The following is a 20,015-nucleotide window of genomic DNA, read 5'->3' as shown; positions in this document are numbered from 1 at the left end:
AAAGGACTGCCTGATGACTTGATGTTTGGGAAGATCTGCATGTACTGTTTAGATGTGTGCACAAAGCTGGCCTCAATATTAAAGTCAATGTGGAAGCTTTGGATCACAGCCCAAATGTGGAAATGTATATTCCTATGTGATTTGGATGGCACATGTTACCACTTTTGCTGGATGTGCCTAACAATCCAAATAAAAAAGCAGTTAACCAAGGTTAAACCAGGCGTAATGGTGAACTCTGGCTTAATACAAGCCGGAATCATTGTGCTGAAACTGGCAAATGGCTTGGGGAGGGATGAGCTCTCATTCCTCGCTAACTGTGGTTTATGACGCCTGAAAGATCGTCTGAAGAGGGCTGTTGTGTTGTGGAATGAAGTCAGGCGTCATTTTCGAATAACTTGGAGTAGTCAACCATGTAATCTGAAAAATAAGAATTATTCTTAAATATGACCTCTAAATATTGGCTAAACCCAATAGCATTTCCTTATGACGACTTCTAACTGACTTCCTTTTGCTGGACACAAGTAACTGTTGCTATAAATGTGCTTATTAATGGTCTGGTAAATTGTGATGATACTACAAGTTTGTTTGCACTGCTTCTGCACAAATGCAGTTTTTACTACAAAATCTTCCCATCGCCAGCTTTAAATTTAGTTAGAACATCTGGTCAGTGCAGATTAGAGGTGAATTTCCCCCTTGTTGTTTAGAATTATCGGCAGCTGCAGAGAGATTTTATGGAGGATGATCACGAGCGGCCAGTGTCGGTGACTGCTCTCTCTGTTCAGCTCTTCACTGTGCCTACTCTGGTGAGTAGTGGTTCCTTTTTTAAACTGATAGTTGGCACCCTTTGCCTTTTTTGCCTCCTTCTTTAATAGAATTATGAGCGATTGCAGAATGATTATGTGAAAGATGACCACGACAGAGAGTACTCAATTGCTGACCTTTCGGTACAGATATTCACAGTGCCTTCACTTGTAAGTACTTAAATGCTGACTGAAACTCTCTTTGCCCCAACTCCCACTCAGATCTAACATTAATATTTTGTTATTGTTTTATACACAGGTAATCAGTCTTGCATAGTTTCATGGATAAAATACAGATCTCTACCCACAAGGAGATTACAGTCCAAAATAGGAAATGGAGGGGAAAGAGATTCCCTACTAGTACTTCTGTGATAGTATTAGATCACAAGACTCATTTATGTTAAATTAGTAACTAGAGTATAATAGTTTTATAGATGAATTCCTATCCCCAGAGGATCTGTGCTTTAAGGAATGGGCAAGACATTAGGTTGGTGCTTTAGTATACTTTTAATTCATACAAATTTTATTCGGTTGAGAACTTCAGTGACAGGTATGGCTGCAACAGTTTCTCCTTTTAGTAATGCACTGAGGAATTAGAAATATTAACATAATGAATGAATATACATGAAACATGCTTGTGTTGGAGGCATTTGGCAATAATAGGGAATATGATCTGACACTCTTTGAGACACATGTTAATGTCCTTTTTATATTTCAACTCTGTATCTCAGTCCAGTGAGGAGGTGGAATTGAATGAGGCAAAATTAGTTGTGCAAAGATCTCTGTATACCTGTAGGGCTCCAGTGCTATGCTTTTGAAATTGGATTAGGGTTACAGTGCCATAGAAATAGCATAATTATGGGTGTAGCTATTTAAGGTGACTGCTTGAAAATTTCCAGTGAAGATTATAAAGTGCTGAACATAGTATGAAGAAAATGTACTCCTTTTAATGAGAAAAGTACCTAATTATGGCTGTTAACTGATTCAGATATGTTAGACTGAATAAATATGGGTAATGTTTTGGTGTAAGGTTAAAGCCAACAGTTTATTTTGCCTCAGTTACTGAAACATTTTATTTATTTTTTGGTAAAAGATCCTATGTACATCTTGGTTGAGATTTAAATAGATTGTTATATTGCCCAAATTGGGTACCTTTTTACAGATCTGATTAAAACCAAGTGATGCAAAGCGGGTAATAGAGATTTAGAACAAAAAATCATGCCAATTGATACTTCTATGACTCTCTTGTTTTCATATGAGCGATAGACAAAGCCCTGTCAGTCATTAAAAGTACAATTCCTAGCTATAGACATGGAGTTACCTTTATTTTATCCTTCAAGGATCAGAGGATTCTCAGGTGATCTCCCACCTAGTAACTGGCTTTCCTGCTCAGACTGCTTTTGCTACAGAAATAGGACTACCTTATATACACATAAAAACCATACACCTGAGCATTCTTCTGTTAGTTGAGTCTCTTATCACTGTCATTAGCAGACACGATTGAAACGAACCTTTAAATATCTATTTTGACATAGGCTCGAATGTTAATAATAGAGGAGAACCTCATGACTACTATCATCTCAACATTTATGGACCACTTAAGACATCGAGATATACAGGGCAGATTTCAGTTCGAACGGTACACTGCGCTACAGGCTTTCAAATTCAGACGAGTCCAAAGCCTGATTCTGGATTTAAAGTGAGTGTTTTATACCTAATCAGACGAAAATATTTTTACATGTATAGCCCAAAATCAGATTGAAAACTTATTTCTGCTGTACTTCAGGTATGTGTTGATAAGCAAACCGGTTGAGTGGTCTGATGATCTGAGGCAAAAATTTCTAGATGGTTTTGACGTCTTCTTGGAGTTACTGAAGTGTATGCAGGTAGGTGGTTTCTTCTTCTTAAGGTACTTATATTTATCAAGGAATAACAAATGAGATGGTATAGGTGACTCTTCATATTACTGTTAAAATATTGCTAGGCTTTCGAAATCTATTTTTTACAGTTGCCCCAATTTCAGTAGAGCTAAATATTTATACAGTTCCCTCTGTAGGCAATCACTAGGCAAGCTTTGCTATGTCTCAGTACTGACCCTACCTTGTTGCTTTGATGCTTCTCTTCTAAATGATTTGGCTTTTTCCTATTTCTGAAGGGCATGGATCCAATAACCCGCCAAGTTGGGCAGCATATCGAAATGGAACCAGAGTGGGAAGCAGCATTCACGTTGCAGATGAAATTAACCCATGTCATCTCAATGATGCAGGACTGGTGCGCTTTAGATGTAAGTTGTACCTCCTTCAGATGTGTTTGGATTAATATGAATGAATAAAATAGCTGCATTTTCTTAAGGTTCTTGTAAACAGTGTGGTGTGCATCAGTGAAACCAAACTGCTTTAACCATTGGGATCTCCAACGTTGTGCACGTTTTTCAGGTAATGATTATTGGAATAGACTAGATTGTAGACTTCATGTTGCAAAAAGAACTGAGACTTGGACTAGTACTTTATATCTCAAGGGGTAGAAGGAAGGGGGATATAATGAGAATTATCTGTTGCCATCTTGGTTTGAACCATTTTTTCCCTGTCCTTAATCTAAAAAGGAGGACTGATCATAACAATGCCCATAATTTTGCAGCTTCTCCTGTGAATAAGAAATGATAAAATACTTTGAATCTAGTTGCCTTTCTCTTTGGTCAGGACTTCCCATCGCTCCACCTGGCAAGATGAGGGCATAGATAGCAAATACCCATATCTTGCAGATAGTTCCCTTTTTTGGGCTCAGAGCCCAGCACTTCAAGGATAACATCAAAGCGAGCCAATTAGCTTATATCAAAGCAAGTGAAAATAAACGCACATGATCTCATTGCTACAACCACCACCAATTAATCTTGACTACCAAGATGGCGTCTGCAGAGTTTCTGGAACACTTCACCTTTGGTTCAACGCAATTACTTTTTTTTTAAGTGCACTGAGTATTGGTGTAAAGATGCATGCTAATGAAAGCTTTAATTTTAATATCTATTTAGGACCTTTCTTTTCTCACTCTTTAGACTGAAGATTCTCTGAGTAGCTAATAATAGTTTAAATACGAGAGCCAGTGTGGTGTAGTGGTTAAGAGCGGTAGTCTCCTAATCTGGGGAACCGGGTTCGCGTCTCCGCTCCTCCACATGCAGCTGCTGGGTGACCTTGGGCCAGTCACACTTCTGTGAAGTCTCTCAGCCCCACTCATCTCACAGAGTGTTTGTTGTGGGGGAGGAAGGGAAAGGAGAATGTTAGCCGCTTTGAGACTCCTGAAGGGGAGTGAAAGGCGGGATATCAAATCCAAACTCCTCCTCCTCTTCTTCTTCTTCTTCTTCTTCTTCTTCTTCTTCTTCTTCTGTAACAAGAGAAATAAACAGAGCAGCTGAAGTATCTCAGAACCAAGCCATACAATTTTCAAAGCATAAAAATTGAAATGGCCTGGGGGAATAAAATAGGGAGTATTCCAAAGTTAGGGTACTACAACAGAAAGGATTCTGTCTCGGGTTGCCACCTTCCTTAGCTCCTGTGGGTGGGGAACATGAAGAAGGGCTTCTGAGGAGGATCTTAATATCAATTGCCCTACTACAAAACCATTTAGGGTTTTAAATTGGTGGTATGGAAAGGAAAATTGATAAAATACAAGATTCCCTTCTGCAAGCAAAACGCCTCTTTCAAATGTGGAAAGGCTTCTTTTAAACTTAGTGGAAGAGCATTTTATGCATGAAATGAACTGAAATACACAGATGTTTTTCTGCTTGCACTGGTTTACACAATACCCCATGTTTGAAATGTAATCCCTTTGCTTACTATTACACAGCTCCAGATACCTTTTCATGTAACGTCTTCACAGAATTATTCTGAGCAAACTCATTCCACACATCATACTTTTTTGTATTCAACCAAATAAACTGGGGCTAGGTTTTATCTTAATGTGTATATTTTAATAATAAATAATGCTGTAACTTTATGTAGATGAGCCGTACTTTCTTTGAATAGATTCAATCTTTTTTATAGGAGAAAGTGCTTATTGAAGCTTATAAGAAAAGTTTGACCACATTGATGCAATGCCACAGTGGTTTTACTGATGGAGAGCAACCGATTGACCTCAACATGTGTGGACACTCAGTTGAGACTATCAGATACTGTGTTTCTCAGGAAAAAGTTAGCATTCATCTCCCTGTTTCTCGTTTACTTGCAGGTAAGGACTACATATTTGGTTGGTTTTGTGCTGGATTGTTTTTAAAGCAGTTTATACAAGCTCACTCAAAGATTAGATATTTTCCTAAACTTTTGTTTGTTTGCTGACTCCTGTCATCATGATTTCTCCATAGTCATATGAACTCTAGACCCCTGCTTTATTTATTTTTTTATGTGCACTACAAGATTATGATATAAACCTGCAATCTGCATGAAACAACTTCATGTTTGTGGATATTTCCAAACTCGACTATCACTAATATCTGCACAAGGTTACTTTTCATTTGGTGCATATTATCTTTGGAAATGAACCAGATCATGACAAATAAGTTAACTTGTATTATACCATTGGATTTGTTTGTTTGTTTCATTAATTAACAGGACTTGTATACTGCTCAACCATCAAAGCCTCTAACCAGTTTATATAAAATATAGATTAAAGATACTGATAAAACCAGATGTTAGATATAAACTGACCTAAAAAATTCAATAATATAAATAAAGTATGAGACACACATATACAGTTACATATTAAAAGACGTCAAATGCTCAAATGTCAAAAGTTTTTAGCATAGGGTTGCCATTCATCCGGAATCTCCCAGACATAGCTGGAATACAGCAATTGGAAGCAGTGTCTGGGCGGAAATTGCTGGGAAATCCGGACATATGGCAACCCGTGTCGGAAGTCTAGATTTTGGCGAATTTTCTTAAAAATAGCTCAAAAACATCATTTTTTAGCAGGCAGCAAAAACAAAACAGTGAAGTTGCCTGCCCTGTATCAATGGGCAGGGGGCTCCAGAATGTAGGTTCTGCCACACTGAGATTGATTTCTTTCATGTGTGGAATAAGCATTATATGACACATGTAAGAGGCTGTTAAGTTTATGACCCAACAGGCTCCATTGGTCTCCAAAGGTGGGCAATCCAAATGGGCTCACTAACAATAGCCTGACAAGGGATAACAAGTGGTTATCCCTGCATTAAATATTATTATCTGAAGTATAGCAGAAAGGCTTCCATTTGAGCAACAGTGCTTTCCCTCTTGCCCTTTTGGCTCTGTGGGGCTTGCAAGACCCTCCAGAACAACTTGTGGTAGGAAGTGGGTGGGGTGACCACTCCAGAGCGTGACTTTGAAGTCCTAGATATCAGAGTTAGAAACTGCATTTCCTAGTAAAGCTCTAGTTCTTTTCAGCTTTGCTTGACAACCTCAGTAGTTCCCAGAGTGGCAAAAATTGCAAAAAATAGTCTTCCCTTTTTTTGTCTTTTCTCAATATAGGTTTGCATGTGCTTCTGAGCAAAAGTGAAGTGGCATACAAATTTCCAGAACAGCTTCCAATGGTGAGTGATATTTAGATAAATGTATCTCTGAGGTTCAGATTTTAAAAATAAATAAAATTGCTTTGAGTACAAAAAAGAAGTGTTGCTGGTAATGGTGAAGAAACGGAGCAGTATTTGAGAAAAGTTGCTTTAGCTGTTGGTTAAATACTTACTTCTAGAACCACAACTGCCAGAATGCCTTTGGAGTAGCCTAGCATTCAGTGCACTGGTGGAGGGTTATATGGAGATCAGAATTGTTATTTGGGAGACTGGAGTGATCTACAGCAAATGGTAGGTAAGCCCTGGTGAAATGAGATAGTGTTAAAGCATGTTTTGTTGCCTTAAATCTGGTTAAGGTCCCAAGGATACAGTGAATATATGGTCTGGGTTCTGCCTCTGGAGCAGTTTATAGGGTGGTATCAGTGGGTGATACCCTCCAGAGAGCTGGAGGGGATGACTATGAGTGTGTTTGCACATAACACAAAACCAGGGGTAGTCAACATGGTTCCTTGCTGGTGTTGCTGAACCCCTCTTCCTGTCAACTCTCATCCTTGACCCATATAAGCTGTTGTTGATGGAAGTTGTAGTCCAACAGCATGTGGAGGTCCACAGGTTTAGTGCTATATGCCTTAGCTGGTATAAGCTCAAGCAAGGCTTGTACTCTTACACTCCCGCTTCCATTTGGATGACTGGGAGGATAAATTCTGCAGCGTTCAGTTTCTTCTAAGCTCTGCTTGTGATTATGTGTGACCCAGAGATTGCAGTTCATAATAAAACTTTGAATTTGGCTTGTTGGGAAAATAATTTGTCATTTGAAATGACAAGCCATCCCTGCATTGCGGGGGGGGGGGGGTTGCACCAGAAGAGCCTTTGGGTCCCTTCCAACTCTTCAATTCTATGATTCTAAGATTAGGGAGAAATGAAGCTAAATGGTGCAAATGGTACCCTCCTGGCCACTAGTTTTGTACAAACACCTGCAGTTTTTTCCCCAAGAGGTAGAATGGGCTTTCTTTCTATTTATAAATATATTTCAGGGCCCTCACCAAACATGATGAAAGTTTAAAGCTTTTTCTCTTGTGTTATGTTCACTTAATGCAGAGTGAACTTAGTCCACCTATGCTAATAGAACATCCCCTGCGATGTCTCGTTCTATGTGCTCAAGTACATGCTGGGATGTGGAGGCGGAATGGGTTCTCACTTGTTAACCAAGTAAGTATTGAACATTCATTTGCCCCTCTTTCTGTATATCTCTGAGAGTCACGGGGCAATTTGAGATACTATTGCATAAGGAGTTAATTGTCCTAGATCAGTAGCTCACAGCATAGCTTTGTGTTATGCTTCCTAGAGAGATAAAGACATGGGGGGACGGGACTGTGTGCTCCCATTTTTTTCCTGGGTCTTCAAATATTTCTGTCCTCGTATGGTTGCTAAACATGTTTACCAAGAAGCAAGTCAATCTGAACTTGTGGTTTCTTGTTCCACCCTGTATGTACAATGAACAAGAAAGTTAAAGTTCTATGTTCCTGTAAACTGTCATGCAAGATCTGTTTATGTATATAAACATTACAAATAGATATAATCATTTTTCATCCTAAGGGTGTTTTTTTTAAAAGTAGTAAAATACTAAATAAGCTGCAGGCAACTTATGCTAGACCCACAAGTTCCTGATCAGCAAGTTGGGAATGCAGCAAACATTGGCATGCCCAGACGCGATTTCTGGTATCTGTGCGTGCGCAGATGCGATTTCTGGCGCCACTCAGCGAGTTGCCGCACTGCACCGGTTTAGCGCAGCACGCAGGGGACTTGCCAAGTGGGCGGCTCGGTTCAGGGGCAGCTTGTGGGCTGGTAAAACGGTCTTTGTGGGCCGCATCCAGCCCATGGGCCATATGTTGCCGACCCCTGCTTTAAACCATGGCTTGTATCTACGGTAATTACAAGATGAGATTTACGAAAATTGGAAGTAAATCCAGCAGAAGTTCTTCTCCCAGCTGTGTGGCAGAAGGAGAGGGGAGGTTGGGGTGAGCGTGAAAGGCTTTATTCAGGTTCATTCTGGTTATGCATATCTCTTTCTGATCCGTATCTTGTATTTCATATGAATTACCTATTCAGTTATGAAAAACTTATCTTTGCTCCTCCACAGATATACTACTATCATAATGTGAAATGCAGAAGAGAGATGTTTGACAAAGATATAGTGATGCTTCAGGTAACATTAATGTCATTTTGATGTATGTGTGCTCTTTCCTGTTGCCTGAATATGGTTGTTTAAAGGACCCTGAGATGTCACTACCCTGATTGCTTTCTTTAGAAATGTGGTTCCTTAGGCTGCTTTCTCTTATTTTCATATTTGTTTTGAGATGTTTAGAAAAAAAATTATTATTTAGGTTCTGTTTAGGTGGCTGCAGGATCCCCAGTATCGTAGTGTTTTATGCCTAGATGCATATTTTGTTTCTCTACTTGGTTTCAAACTCAGCATGTCCTGAACCTGAGGCTTGATGCTTCAGTAAAAATCCTCACATACCTGTATGTAAAGGTGTATGGTTTTCTGCGACTTCTCCTCTTGCTTGCACCTACATCTAAAATCCATTTGCACACTTTGGAGAAGTCTCTCATTGTATTTTCAGCTAAGGGAGCTGCCATGTTTGGGTTATGAACGCATTGTATATGAAAAAATTATAAACAGAACCAGTAATAAGCGAAACTACAAAATTTTGAAAAGGCATTTATCAATGTTGCTACTTATTCTTAAAATGGACAAAAATAAAAAGGGCTGTTTTGTTAAATCCTGTGTTGCTTCCTAGGCAAAGTCTAATGAAGATTTGCGTTCATAAATTAAGGAATATTTCCAGCATTGCATAGTTTGTCACACTATAGTATCCATGTTTCCAAAACAAGCATGGAAAGCTTATTTTTAAAAGGCAGAAACATTTCTTATTTTCACCTAGTCAATGTAATAAATACATTTAAAATTTCATTAGACAGGTGCATCCATGATGGATCCAAATCACTTCCTGATGATAATGTTGAGTCGCTTTGAACTTTATCAGATATTTAGTACTCCAGATTATGGCAAAAGATTCAGTTCTGAAAACTCCAATAAGGTAAGCTATGAGCTGTTGAAAGTTATGCATCATTTTTTTAACAACAAATGCTGCAAATGGATTACTGTACATTAGACTTATTTTATAATAAGAAATCTATAACATATTTGTAAAAGTTTTCCTCATACAATGACTGCATTCACATATAATGCTATACTTTGGTTTGTTAAACAAACCACAAGTTCTGCTATAGACAAGCAAACCAATTGTGACTGGTTTCTCCAAACTTGGTTTGTTTTCCATCTCTTCTTGCCTCGTGCTTCTATAGCTTGACACATGTCTGGAGTGGTATAACCAAGCGAAGTTTGATTAAGCAAGACTGTTCCATTCAGACATAGAGTCAAATCATAGTGCGTATGGTTTTGTGTCATGCTTACCAGAAAATGAACTATGGTTAGTCTGCTGGGCTGGGTTTGGATGTTCAGACGAACTATACTTTGCCTATACAGTCACGGCTGAATATTCTGTGTAAACCAGGCCACTGAATATATCCTTCCTTTTCTTTCAGGATGTGGTTCAACAAAATAATACACTTATTGAAGAAATGTTGTACCTAATTATAATTATTGTTGGTAAGTTTGTTGTCTATTTCAGTTTATGTGTTATGGATTGAATGGGTTTGGAAACCAGGAGTGTGCACTGACCACAAAATAATGGTTTGGATCCCAATTCAGCCCTTCAGAAATCATTTTGCCTTAACCTGAAGCAATTTGTAGCTGGCCAGTTCAGCTAAGTTCCACCTGAGACCTGCTCCATTCCTCTGCTGTTCACTAGTGGGAAATGAAAAAATGGCTTTCACTTCTTTCTATTTGACAGAACTAGGTGAAATTTACAGGCACCCTCCAGAGAATATGATACCCACTGAATTACAGGAAATAGGTTTAGGAGCTTTCATGTTGGGTACTATAAAAAAAATTATGAAAATGTCTTAACTATTTTTGGGTGGAATTGAAAGAAATTTGTAGACACGTCACCCATTTAGAAGGCAAATATTGTGCCAAGCTTCATAAGCTCAGCTGAAGAAGTTTACTTGCAGGGGTAGCCATTACAGTTTTAGGGTATGCAAAAAAAACCACACCCCTAACTTAACCTTCCCTAGTGGTTTGTGGGCAATTGCTCTAAAAATTGGAGACCCAGGGGAAGTGTCCTTTGGTAAGATGAATGTCAAATTGGAGACAATTAGCTCCAAGGACTTCTGTGCTAGGCATCTTTTTAAAAGTTGATTTGGCAATGGGAAGAACTAAAAGGGATTTGCTTTCTGGGTAAATAATTCCTTCTGATTACAAGCCTGACGTGTCAGTCACTATGGAGCACTCCCTTGGTGTTCTTCACCACTCTGGTGTTTGCTCTGTCATCAGCCCACCCTGCCAGTATGGTAAGCTTAGATACATTGCTTTTGCTTTCAGCAAGCCCTTGTCTGCAGCATTTTTCAATGTCTGGATTGCCACGGTACACCAGCCGTGCTTTCTTTTCTTCTGTGCATAATCTCCATAGTGGCTTAATGTGTCTTTATCCAGCCAGGCAGAAAACATAATACATGAATGATTAATAAAAGGAATTGATCCCTGTTTGCTGTAATTATGGATTTATTTTGCAGGAGAGAGATTTATCCCTGGTGTTGGACAAGTCACTGCTACAGATGAAATCAAGAGGGAGATCATCCATCAACTGAGCATCAGACCCATGGCACACAGTGAATTAGTAAAAGCATTGCCTGAAGATGTAAGAATCACTAAAAATACATTCAATGCAGTGGATGAAAGAACTTTTGGAATTGTGATTGGCTTCTGTGGAGATGGGAGGAGAGGTTCAGTTTTCATGGCAGGCGTAGAGAAAATTGTTCTTATGGGAAAACAATATCTTTCCAGCCAATAGGCTTTTGTGTTCCTCTTTGACTCTTTCCCACAATTTAATGCTGCCTAGAAATCTGTCAATACTGTATGTTAAACTTTCTTAGCAACTTGAAGTCATTTTGCTGCCGTTGGGAGTGCAGATGTGGTGAGAGAGCTTCCAGCGCTGTGAGGGGAAAATGGATGTTTGGTGAGGGGTGTGTGCAGAAACATGGATAGAGCTAGTCGTCAAATTGTTTTGTATCTGCATTGCTGCATCCTAACAGGTTAATATATATAGCGGTGAGCTATAGCTGCTGTGGAAGGTCAAACAACAGGAAAGTGGGCAACCAGAGCAGAAATTATGGTATCCCACCACATTTGCAAGTTAGGATAGAGAGCATGAGCCAGTGTGGTGTAGTGGTTAAGAGCGGTAGTCATGTAATCTGGGGAACCGGGTTCGCGTCTCCGCTCCTCCACATGCAGCTGCTGGGTGACCTTGGGCCAGTCACACTTCTTTGAAGTCTCTCAGCCCCACTCACCTCACAGAGTGTGTGTTGTGGGGGAGGAAGGGAAAGGAGAATGATAGCCGCTTTGAGACTCCTTAAAGGGAGTGAAAGGCGGGATATCAAATCCAAACTCCTCCTCCTCCTCCTCCTCCTCTTCTTCTTCTTCTTCTTCTTCTTCTTCTTCTTCTTCTTCTTCCTGAGATAGGACCAAAGTATCCTTTCAGATTGATAAATTTTGATGATGATTATAGATATACCAGTGTTCTAGTGGAAATAGTTGGGAAGTAGTTGCTAATCATAGGCATATCCAGTGATTTTCTGTTCCTTTTTTAAATTATTCAGGAGAACAAGGAGACTGGAATGGAAAGTGTGATCGAAGCAGTTGCCTGTTTCAAGTAATGTCCTCTCTGCAATCGTCTTTCTAAATGTGTAAAATAACAACAAAGCATAGCCTTCTTGTTTGTTTGTTTTTTTCAGTTTCTTCATAATGATTTACCAGGATGGGTTACACAATTTACAAATACATCATGATGCAACAGATTGCTGAAGGCTATTCTTAACTGCATTCATAAGACAGTAAATTCTTTGAATGAACTGTTTGCAACCTACATACTGGCAAATCTGACAAGGTGTATAGGAACACTGTTTGCCAAAAGTAGTTGTTGACAAACAAACCCTTCTTTTTTAAAAAAAATAATAATGTATATACAAATTTGTGAAAGAAAGGTGACACCCAACATAGCCACAGATACTATCTGCTCCCACCTCAGGGTTTCTCTTTCTGGCAAGTGGGGTTTCCCTTGAACATATTTTGGGGGTGAATGAGGGCTGGGGAAGGGAGATGAGAAACTAACAGCAGAAGCAGATTTTAATTATACAAGCAAGTGGGCATCAATGGATTTTGCTAAAAAAAAATACATACAAAAAAACTTCAAAAGGGTGTGCCATGTTAGCCTTTTGCAGTAAAAATTAAAATTAAAAGCTAACCAATTAATTATGGTCTAAACTTTTGTGGATTAAAATCCATGTCATCAGATGCACTATTCTTCTGATGACGTGGACCTCTAATCCTCAAAGGTTTCTGCCATAATAAGTTTGTTCATTTTTAAGATGCTACAGGACTCTTTGTTATATAGAAGGAAATAAAAAGCAAGAAGGAAGGAAGGAAGAAAGGAGTACTGTAAAGGGAAACAATAGCTGTCTCTCTTCTTGCCTACACACCTACCAGAAAGAAACTGTATATGAATCCCTTAAGAGAGTACTACTGTTGCTTCTAGTGCAGTAGTTAAAAGGATAAGGCAAGGCCTGAATAGGCTAGTATCCCTCGTTCTTGAGTTTTCAAAGGGCTTGCTATTTCATATACATGGAACCTTTTTAGAAGCAATGTTCAGTTATTAAGGTGTGAATTCTAAGTGTTCTGTTTGTGTTTTAGGAAACCAGGACTAACAGGCAGAGGATTGTATGAGCTGAAACCAGAATGTGCTAAATACTTCAATTTATATTTCTATCATTTTTCAAGGGCAGAGCAATCCAAGGTAACAATGAAATATAAATAAATTGTAACATTCTCCGCCTGAGCTTTTCAACCAGCTGTATTGCCCTCTTTCTCATTCAGTTCCTCCTAGCATGCTAAGTCTACCTAACTCCTTAATGAAGTTCCTTTGCCTATGTGATGCTTTTGCCCAATCCTCCTTTGTTTTTCTTATTGCCCCTTCCATCCCATTTCCTTCAGACTTCTGCATTTAACTGGAAAAGGGAATTGAAAATATAAAGGTGTGGGTTGGAAAACCTAACCCATACAAGCACTTTTGGATTCCTGTTGATCCATCTGATATGACCAAATAATCTGATATTGTTTGATCTGCCAGTGACCTGGCATTGAGTTTTGGCTGAACCACATTTCTGTTACCAGGAAAACCTTGAAAGTAATACTGGGAAATATCAAAAGATAAAGCTTCTTGCATTACCTATCACTACTTCTTGGAATTCATGCCGGGCAACAAAATGTAAAAACCCGGATGTAAACAGGCCTGCTACAAAAATAAACAAAACTGATTACAAATCAGTCTTTTATAACAATGAAGCCTGAGTCAGAGCTGCAGGATTATTGTAGCACTCAATGTAATGCAGAAAAATAGAAGAGGACAGTAAATGGCAGTGTCTGTTAATTTTGCAGAAATAATATTGTTGCCTTCAGCGTTTGGAAAATTAAAAATATACATATTTCTTTTTTTTATAAGGCGGAGGAAGCCCAAAGGAAAATAAGGCGACAAAACCGGGAAGATACAGGTACCTGTCTTGCTAGTGTATGAGGATATCCTCAATTGTCTCTGCTTTTTAAAATGTCATCAAAAATTAAGTTGGCGCTGAGCTTAATTCAAGATATAAGAAATTTGCAACAATGTACATTCTTGGGGGGGAAAGTTTGAAATTTTCTTCCTGCTTGTAACGGATTATAGAAAATGAAGGCTATGGAAAGACTTCCCTTGAGATTTGCAAAAACAAATACTGCACATCAGAATGGTGTGGCTGCTCCTTCATACTTAGAGCCTTTGCTGTCCAGTATTGTTTGGATAGTTGAAATCCTATGAAGTTCCTGTGTTAGTTCCACCAGCCCTTATAAGAAATGGAGAGGTGACATGGAAACATTGCATATGATCTGTGCCACATGATTTCATTCATCGGCAGTTCTTAGGAACAGCATAGGATCCGGATATGGGAGAATGACAACATAACTGCTTTGATTCTCTAAGATCAGATAGGCTGCAGTCTTATACCCACTTACCTGAGAGTAAACCCCACTAAACTCAGTGAGTAGATGTTATTGAAAGAATGTCTTTTTGTCCTCTTGAAAGGCTCCATGACATATTCTTAAATATTTCATACACATTTCAAAGTTTGCTGCAGCAGGGCTATACAATATTTCATTCATTTATTTCTATTTCAGCTCTCCCACCTCCTGTTCTACCTCCATTCTGTCCTCTGTTTGAAAGCCTGATCAATATTCTGCAGTGTGACGTCATGTTGTGCATTATGAGGACGATACTGCAATGGGCAGTAGAGCATAATGGTTATGCCTGGTCGGAGTCCATGCTTCAAAGGGTGTGTTTCAGCTTTAAACTCCAGCTGTTGTTAATTCACTTATAAATATTAGCAAATTGTATAGAAAGCTTTTTCTAGAAATACAAACTCTAAGCGTGTTAATTTTTTGCTTAGGTTCTGCACTTGACAGGAATGGCCCTTCAAGAAGAAAAACAACACATTGAGAATGCTGATGAAGATAATGTAATAACATTTACTTTCAGTCAGAAGATCTCAAGTAGGTTGATAGCTGTATAGGCATTGCAAACTTTGATTTTTCCCATAGTACCTCCGTTTATGCTCTTCTAAAATAATTGCGTCTGAAAAACTATTTATTAAACACGCTACTGGAACTAACATTAATTCTGCAGTACTTTAAGAAAATGCATACTTACTATTTCACTAGTACAAAAGTGAACAAGAATAATGTGTCTGTTTTTTCATGTGTTGTGACAGAAGCATTGGCTGTGTTTGTATGCAGCAATGAGCCAGATTTTCTGGCTTATCATGGTTTTCTGTACATTAACAGTGGGCTCCTGTTGGCTGCCCGATTGCTTCACTTGTCCCCTGATGTGAACAAGGTAAACAAACCAGGGTTTTCCATTTCATCCAAACTGGGATGTAATGCTGTTCCCTAACAAGCCACCAGACAACCTTGAATCATAGTTTGTTGGCCTGCTGATTGTAGTTTGCTAGGGAGCAACAAACCATTATTTCCTCTGGCAAAATGGGAAGCCAAGGCTTCCGGGTTTGTTTATCTTGCTCTTATAGGAAGAAATGAAGCAGGAATGATCAGGCCACAGGCACCAACAAGCCACTCACTGACAGCAAACCACAATATTATGCAAATAGGGCCCTTATGTTTATTACCATCCTTAATTTGCCCTTCTGCCAGTTTGACATCAAAGGCAACTTGTAGGTACCAGACCTGTAAAACTAAAACACAAGACTAAAATTATACAAAGCACAGCATCTTATTGTATACAGTGGTACCTTGGTTTACGAACTTAATCCATTCCGGAAGTCCATTCTTAAACCAAAACCGTTCTTAAACCGAGGCGTGCTTTCTGTAATGCAGCCTCCTGCTGCCAGTGCCCTTCCACCGTTCGAATACCATTCTTAGACCAAGGTAAAGTTCTCAAACCAAGACACTATTTCCGGTTTTGTGGAGTGTGTAAACCAAATCGTTCTTAAGCTGGACTGTTCTTAAACCAAGGTACCACTGTATATGAATTCTTATTTCCTTTTGGGTAAAATTTAGTGTAATGTGAGCAGAAAATCTGTTTAGGAGGGATCCTATCCTTCCAGAGCAAATTTTGAGGGCACATGGGAGGCGAGGGAAGGTGAAGTCCCATTGTGTAAGAGGAAATCCATTCTGCTCACAGATGGACAAATTTGGATACACCCCTTTGTCTTTATGCCCAAGGGATGCTTTATACACTGTTGGTTTTTAATAAGGAAACCTATTTTTTGTATGCTTCTGATAAATATGGCACTATATTTGACTCAGGCACATAAATCAGGAACAGATTGTCTGTGGCTCCCTGTGTAAAATGTATGTTTGCCTCTGTGTAATGTTTGAAATGGTCTTCAGTTCCTCTGCTCTAATATTGATTAGATTAACTATTGATAAATTTTGCAATTCAATGTGTGTGTGGGGGGGGAGCTTGAATGAAGGGGAAATGCACCACTTTCCCTGGGATAGGATTTAAAAACAACATGTATCCTGTAAGTAAATACAGTTCTGCTATACTGAATTTAAGCTAACACGATGGAGTCAAACAAATAGAGCAAATGTGTACAGTAATAGTGTTGTTGTTTCCTGTTACCCTTGTTTGAAACAGGGCCTGGTGAGACACCCCGCAATTCCCCAAGTATATTAGCAATGCTAGAAACTTTGCAAAATGCACCGCACCTGGAAGTCCACAAAGATATGATCAGATGGATACTGAAGGTAAATTGTGCTCCATCTTTATGAGTAACAGGAAAGTTACAATATTTAAATTGCAAACAATATGAATTTCCTTGTTCCAGACTTTTAATGCTGTTAAGAAGCTCAGAGAGAGATCTTCTGCAAGTCCTGTATCGGAGACAGAGGGAAATATTATGGAAGAGGTAAAAATAAAACCATTGAGTACTTAACCTAGTAGTGACCATTCATTAAATACACTTATATCTTAACGGACAGATTTAGGGGAATTTGTAGTGGGGGGAGGAGTTTATGTTACCCATGTTGATGGGAAACCTGTGCCCTAAGGGCCTGATCAGCAGTAGTAGTAAGTAGGGCAGCTGTTGCCTAGCAGGAGGGAAAGAGGGAGGGAAATGTCCAATACTCCTGATGCATTAGCACCGCACCAACCTTGCCACTGCCTTGCCCCTACACCTCCTGATAAGCAGAAGCAACACAGGCAACGGGGTCAGATGAACACCACCACCCTGGCAACTGTAACTGCTAGTTAGGCCTGGCACAGATACATATTTGGCTCATGAGGCCATTTCTCATAAACCACACCCACGTATCCCACAGCTGGCATGATATTTGACGTCAGGTGTGGGGCAAGTACAGAAAATTTGGCTTATTTTGCGCGGGTTTTTTTTAATGTCAAGACACTCGTAAATTGTGAGATCCATGCATAAACAATGATCGGTTAAAATCAGCTGTGTTTGTTAACGTAACAACTCTGTAGAGCACACGAGATAAAGAAAAGGCCGAGAGAAAGAGAAAAGCCGAGATTGCCAGGCTGCGCAGAGAGAAGATCATGGCACAGATGTCTGAGATGCAGCGACACTTCATTGATGAGAACAAAGAGCTCTTCCAGCAGACTATGGATGAACTTGAAACTTCTACCTCCAGAGTGCATGATAATAGGTAAGATGAAAGTGACAAGCAGTGTCTCTCCCTTTGTGGTAGACACTTCACTTTGACATTGTGCAACGGCGTTTTCACTCCAGCCGGTGTTTATAATTTCTTAAGCTTGGATCCTAAGAGTGTCATGTGCAAACAGAAGAGTTTCCAATCCAGTGGAGGAGGATGCTGGAAGAAGGACAAGAGAGGAGGGAGCCCTTAAACATCCACAATCACTTCTACCAAAATAATATGGGATGTGCTTGTGTATGCTATGTGCTTTGAATCTAAACACTTCCAAGAGTGCTTCTTTTAACTGTGACACTATGGAGAGCTCCTTAGATTTATTTATTTATTTTTAAAAAAGTAGGACTCTTCTTAAAGTTTTCTTAAGGCATATGCTGCATCATATCCAAATTAAAATGTTTGCATTGGCAGCTGCATACGATGAACTGAACTATTGCCTTAGTTTGGAAAACATTCCAGTGAAATACTTACTAATATCATTTGATTCTAGTCCTTCAGTTTCAGATACCAAGCTTACAGCTTTGGGTCCTGAGCAAACTAAAGTGACTGCACAGAGGCAAGTTGTTACCTGTATCTTATGCCAAGAAGAACAGGAGGTTAAGGTGGATAACAGAGCCATGGTGCTGGCAGCATTTGTTCAAAGATCGACAGTCCTGTCTAAAAACAGAAGTAAAGTGATTCCAGATCCTGGTAAGTAGAGGCAATATTGTGATACTGGATATCCATCTTTGTCGTTGTGTGTGATTTTGGTAGGTCTCCTAGATTTGAATAATAACTAGGAAGATTCTGCTCAATGTATGTATTTATATACTGTAGTTTTAATTCTATTAATGTTTAATTGTTTTTAATAGATGTTTTTTCTATGCTTTTGGTGATTCTTGCTTTTATCTGTAAGCCACATCAGGGGAAAAGGCAGGGTGTAAATAAATATATCATCATCATCATCATCATCAAATATTTAAAATTACCCTGTTTGTAGCTTAATACATAGGTCTTGGACCACCGGGATTTTCTCAGTGGCTGAGTCTAGTGCATGTGTATTAGCCATGAGCTACATGGGAAATAAATTTTAAATAATTCTTTGATTTAAGATGTTAATTCCTTAATAACTTAAAAGTATTTTCAAAATCAGTGTGAGTAAAATTTGCAGTTTTTCCTTCTAATGTTTTTCTTAAAATGTCTTTACATGCAGAAAAATATGATCCATTGTTCATGCACCCGGACCTGTCATGTGGAACATACACTGGTAGCTGTGGACACATTATGCATGCCCACTGCTGGCAAAGGTAACTTTCATTTTAAACATTTAAGAGATGTCAATTTAGCGCAGTTTTGCTCTGTGGTCTGATGCACTTGACTAAGTATTCATGTACAGCCACTCAAGTAATTCATGATGTCCCTGCCTGAGAAGTTGATCCCCCTTTTGATCATCTTCCAAAGTCCATGGCTGCATGTTACAGGCCTCATAATGTTTTGGCTCTACGTATAGTGCATATCTGCAGACTGATCAGAAGGTCAGGTGAAGATTAGGGTCACTTTAGGCAGCAGACTGCCTACCTGTTAATGGGGCAGAGAAGAATTTTGAGACACTGGTTTTATTTTGTAACAAATCTCTAACAGGAACAAAGCTTAGGAGCAAGAATTGGATGAAGGGAAGAAAAGGAAATTGACTGACCAATCCGACAGCAAATACTTTTTACCTATAACCATCCCCACACCAGAAGAATGTTTAAATTTTCTTCGTACAAAAAAGTTTCTGTAGTAAACTCCATTTTGTCTCTATATATTTTAACATTTTGAAGACAAATGTAAAGCATGGCTGAGAGAACACTACATCTTTTTTAAAAATGCTGCAACTTCACTGTTCATTAGCCTGAAATAAATTGAGTTGCTGCAGTCTTGCATAAGAAAAATTAAATTAGGTAAAGAACATTTGCACTCCGTGTCTTACTATTTCCTTTATTCCTTTAACCTTGGTGAAAGGAAACTTATGTGTTTTATCATCATTCTTCCCAAGGATGTATGCATTCCCCAAGCATATACTAATGTTAGGTTATGTATGCCCAGCTGTTTTTGACCTTGCTCATTGAGCTTATTTCTAAAGATGTGCCCAGATGGAAAGGTTTCGTCGCAGTGAATTCCCATTTTGAGACATGCTTCCTGCTGGTGATACTATTCTTGTATTGAAGTGTCCCATAATTGAGAGGTTCTGTATGCTGCATTTGGCTGGCCAGTACTGCAAACCTTCTAAGAAGGACTTGACACGCTGGAGAAGATGTCTATTGTG

The 20,015-nt window shown here is 39.0% G+C and overlaps 1 protein-coding gene across 3 annotated transcripts in view; it reads left to right on the top strand.

The window, feature by feature from the left end:
* Nucleotides 1-20,015, top strand: part of UBR2 (ubiquitin protein ligase E3 component n-recognin 2) — a 55,361-nt gene that overhangs the window by 18,171 nt on the left and 17,175 nt on the right. Inside the window, exons 11-31 of one of the 3 annotated variants that reach the window (XM_082217233.1) lie at nt 705-803; nt 2,336-2,499; nt 2,587-2,686; nt 2,956-3,084; nt 4,838-5,021; nt 6,296-6,357; nt 7,435-7,545; nt 8,477-8,542; nt 9,315-9,437; nt 9,946-10,009; nt 11,035-11,159; nt 12,118-12,170; nt 13,208-13,310; nt 14,016-14,064; nt 14,723-14,877; nt 14,992-15,094; nt 16,701-16,810; nt 16,891-16,971; nt 17,544-17,725; nt 18,219-18,418; nt 18,921-19,014. In XM_082217233.1, coding sequence (XP_082073359.1) covers nt 705-803; nt 2,336-2,499; nt 2,587-2,686; nt 2,956-3,084; nt 4,838-5,021; nt 6,296-6,357; nt 7,435-7,545; nt 8,477-8,542; nt 9,315-9,437; nt 9,946-10,009; nt 11,035-11,159; nt 12,118-12,170; nt 13,208-13,310; nt 14,016-14,064; nt 14,723-14,877; nt 14,992-15,094; nt 16,701-16,810; nt 16,891-16,971; nt 17,544-17,725; nt 18,219-18,418; nt 18,921-19,014 — 2,357 coding nt within the window. Of the gene's footprint in view, nt 1-704; nt 804-872; nt 972-2,335; nt 2,500-2,586; nt 2,687-2,955; nt 3,085-4,837; nt 5,022-6,295; nt 6,358-7,434; nt 7,546-8,476; nt 8,543-9,314; nt 9,438-9,945; nt 10,010-11,034; nt 11,160-12,117; nt 12,171-13,207; nt 13,311-14,015; nt 14,065-14,722; nt 14,878-14,991; nt 15,095-16,700; nt 16,811-16,890; nt 16,972-17,543; nt 17,726-18,218; nt 18,419-18,920; nt 19,015-20,015 lie in introns of those variants that run through there. The other 2 variants (XM_082217232.1, XM_082217234.1) reach the window with 2 other exon arrangements.

Source organism: Podarcis vaucheri (genome assembly GCF_965113315.1).
Source record: "Podarcis vaucheri genome assembly, chromosome: 3".
Lineage (NCBI taxonomy): Eukaryota > Metazoa > Chordata > Lepidosauria > Squamata > Lacertidae > Podarcis > Podarcis vaucheri.
The sequence above is the reverse complement of the archived record's forward strand: the minus strand, read 5'-3'. Positions and strand labels throughout refer to the sequence as shown.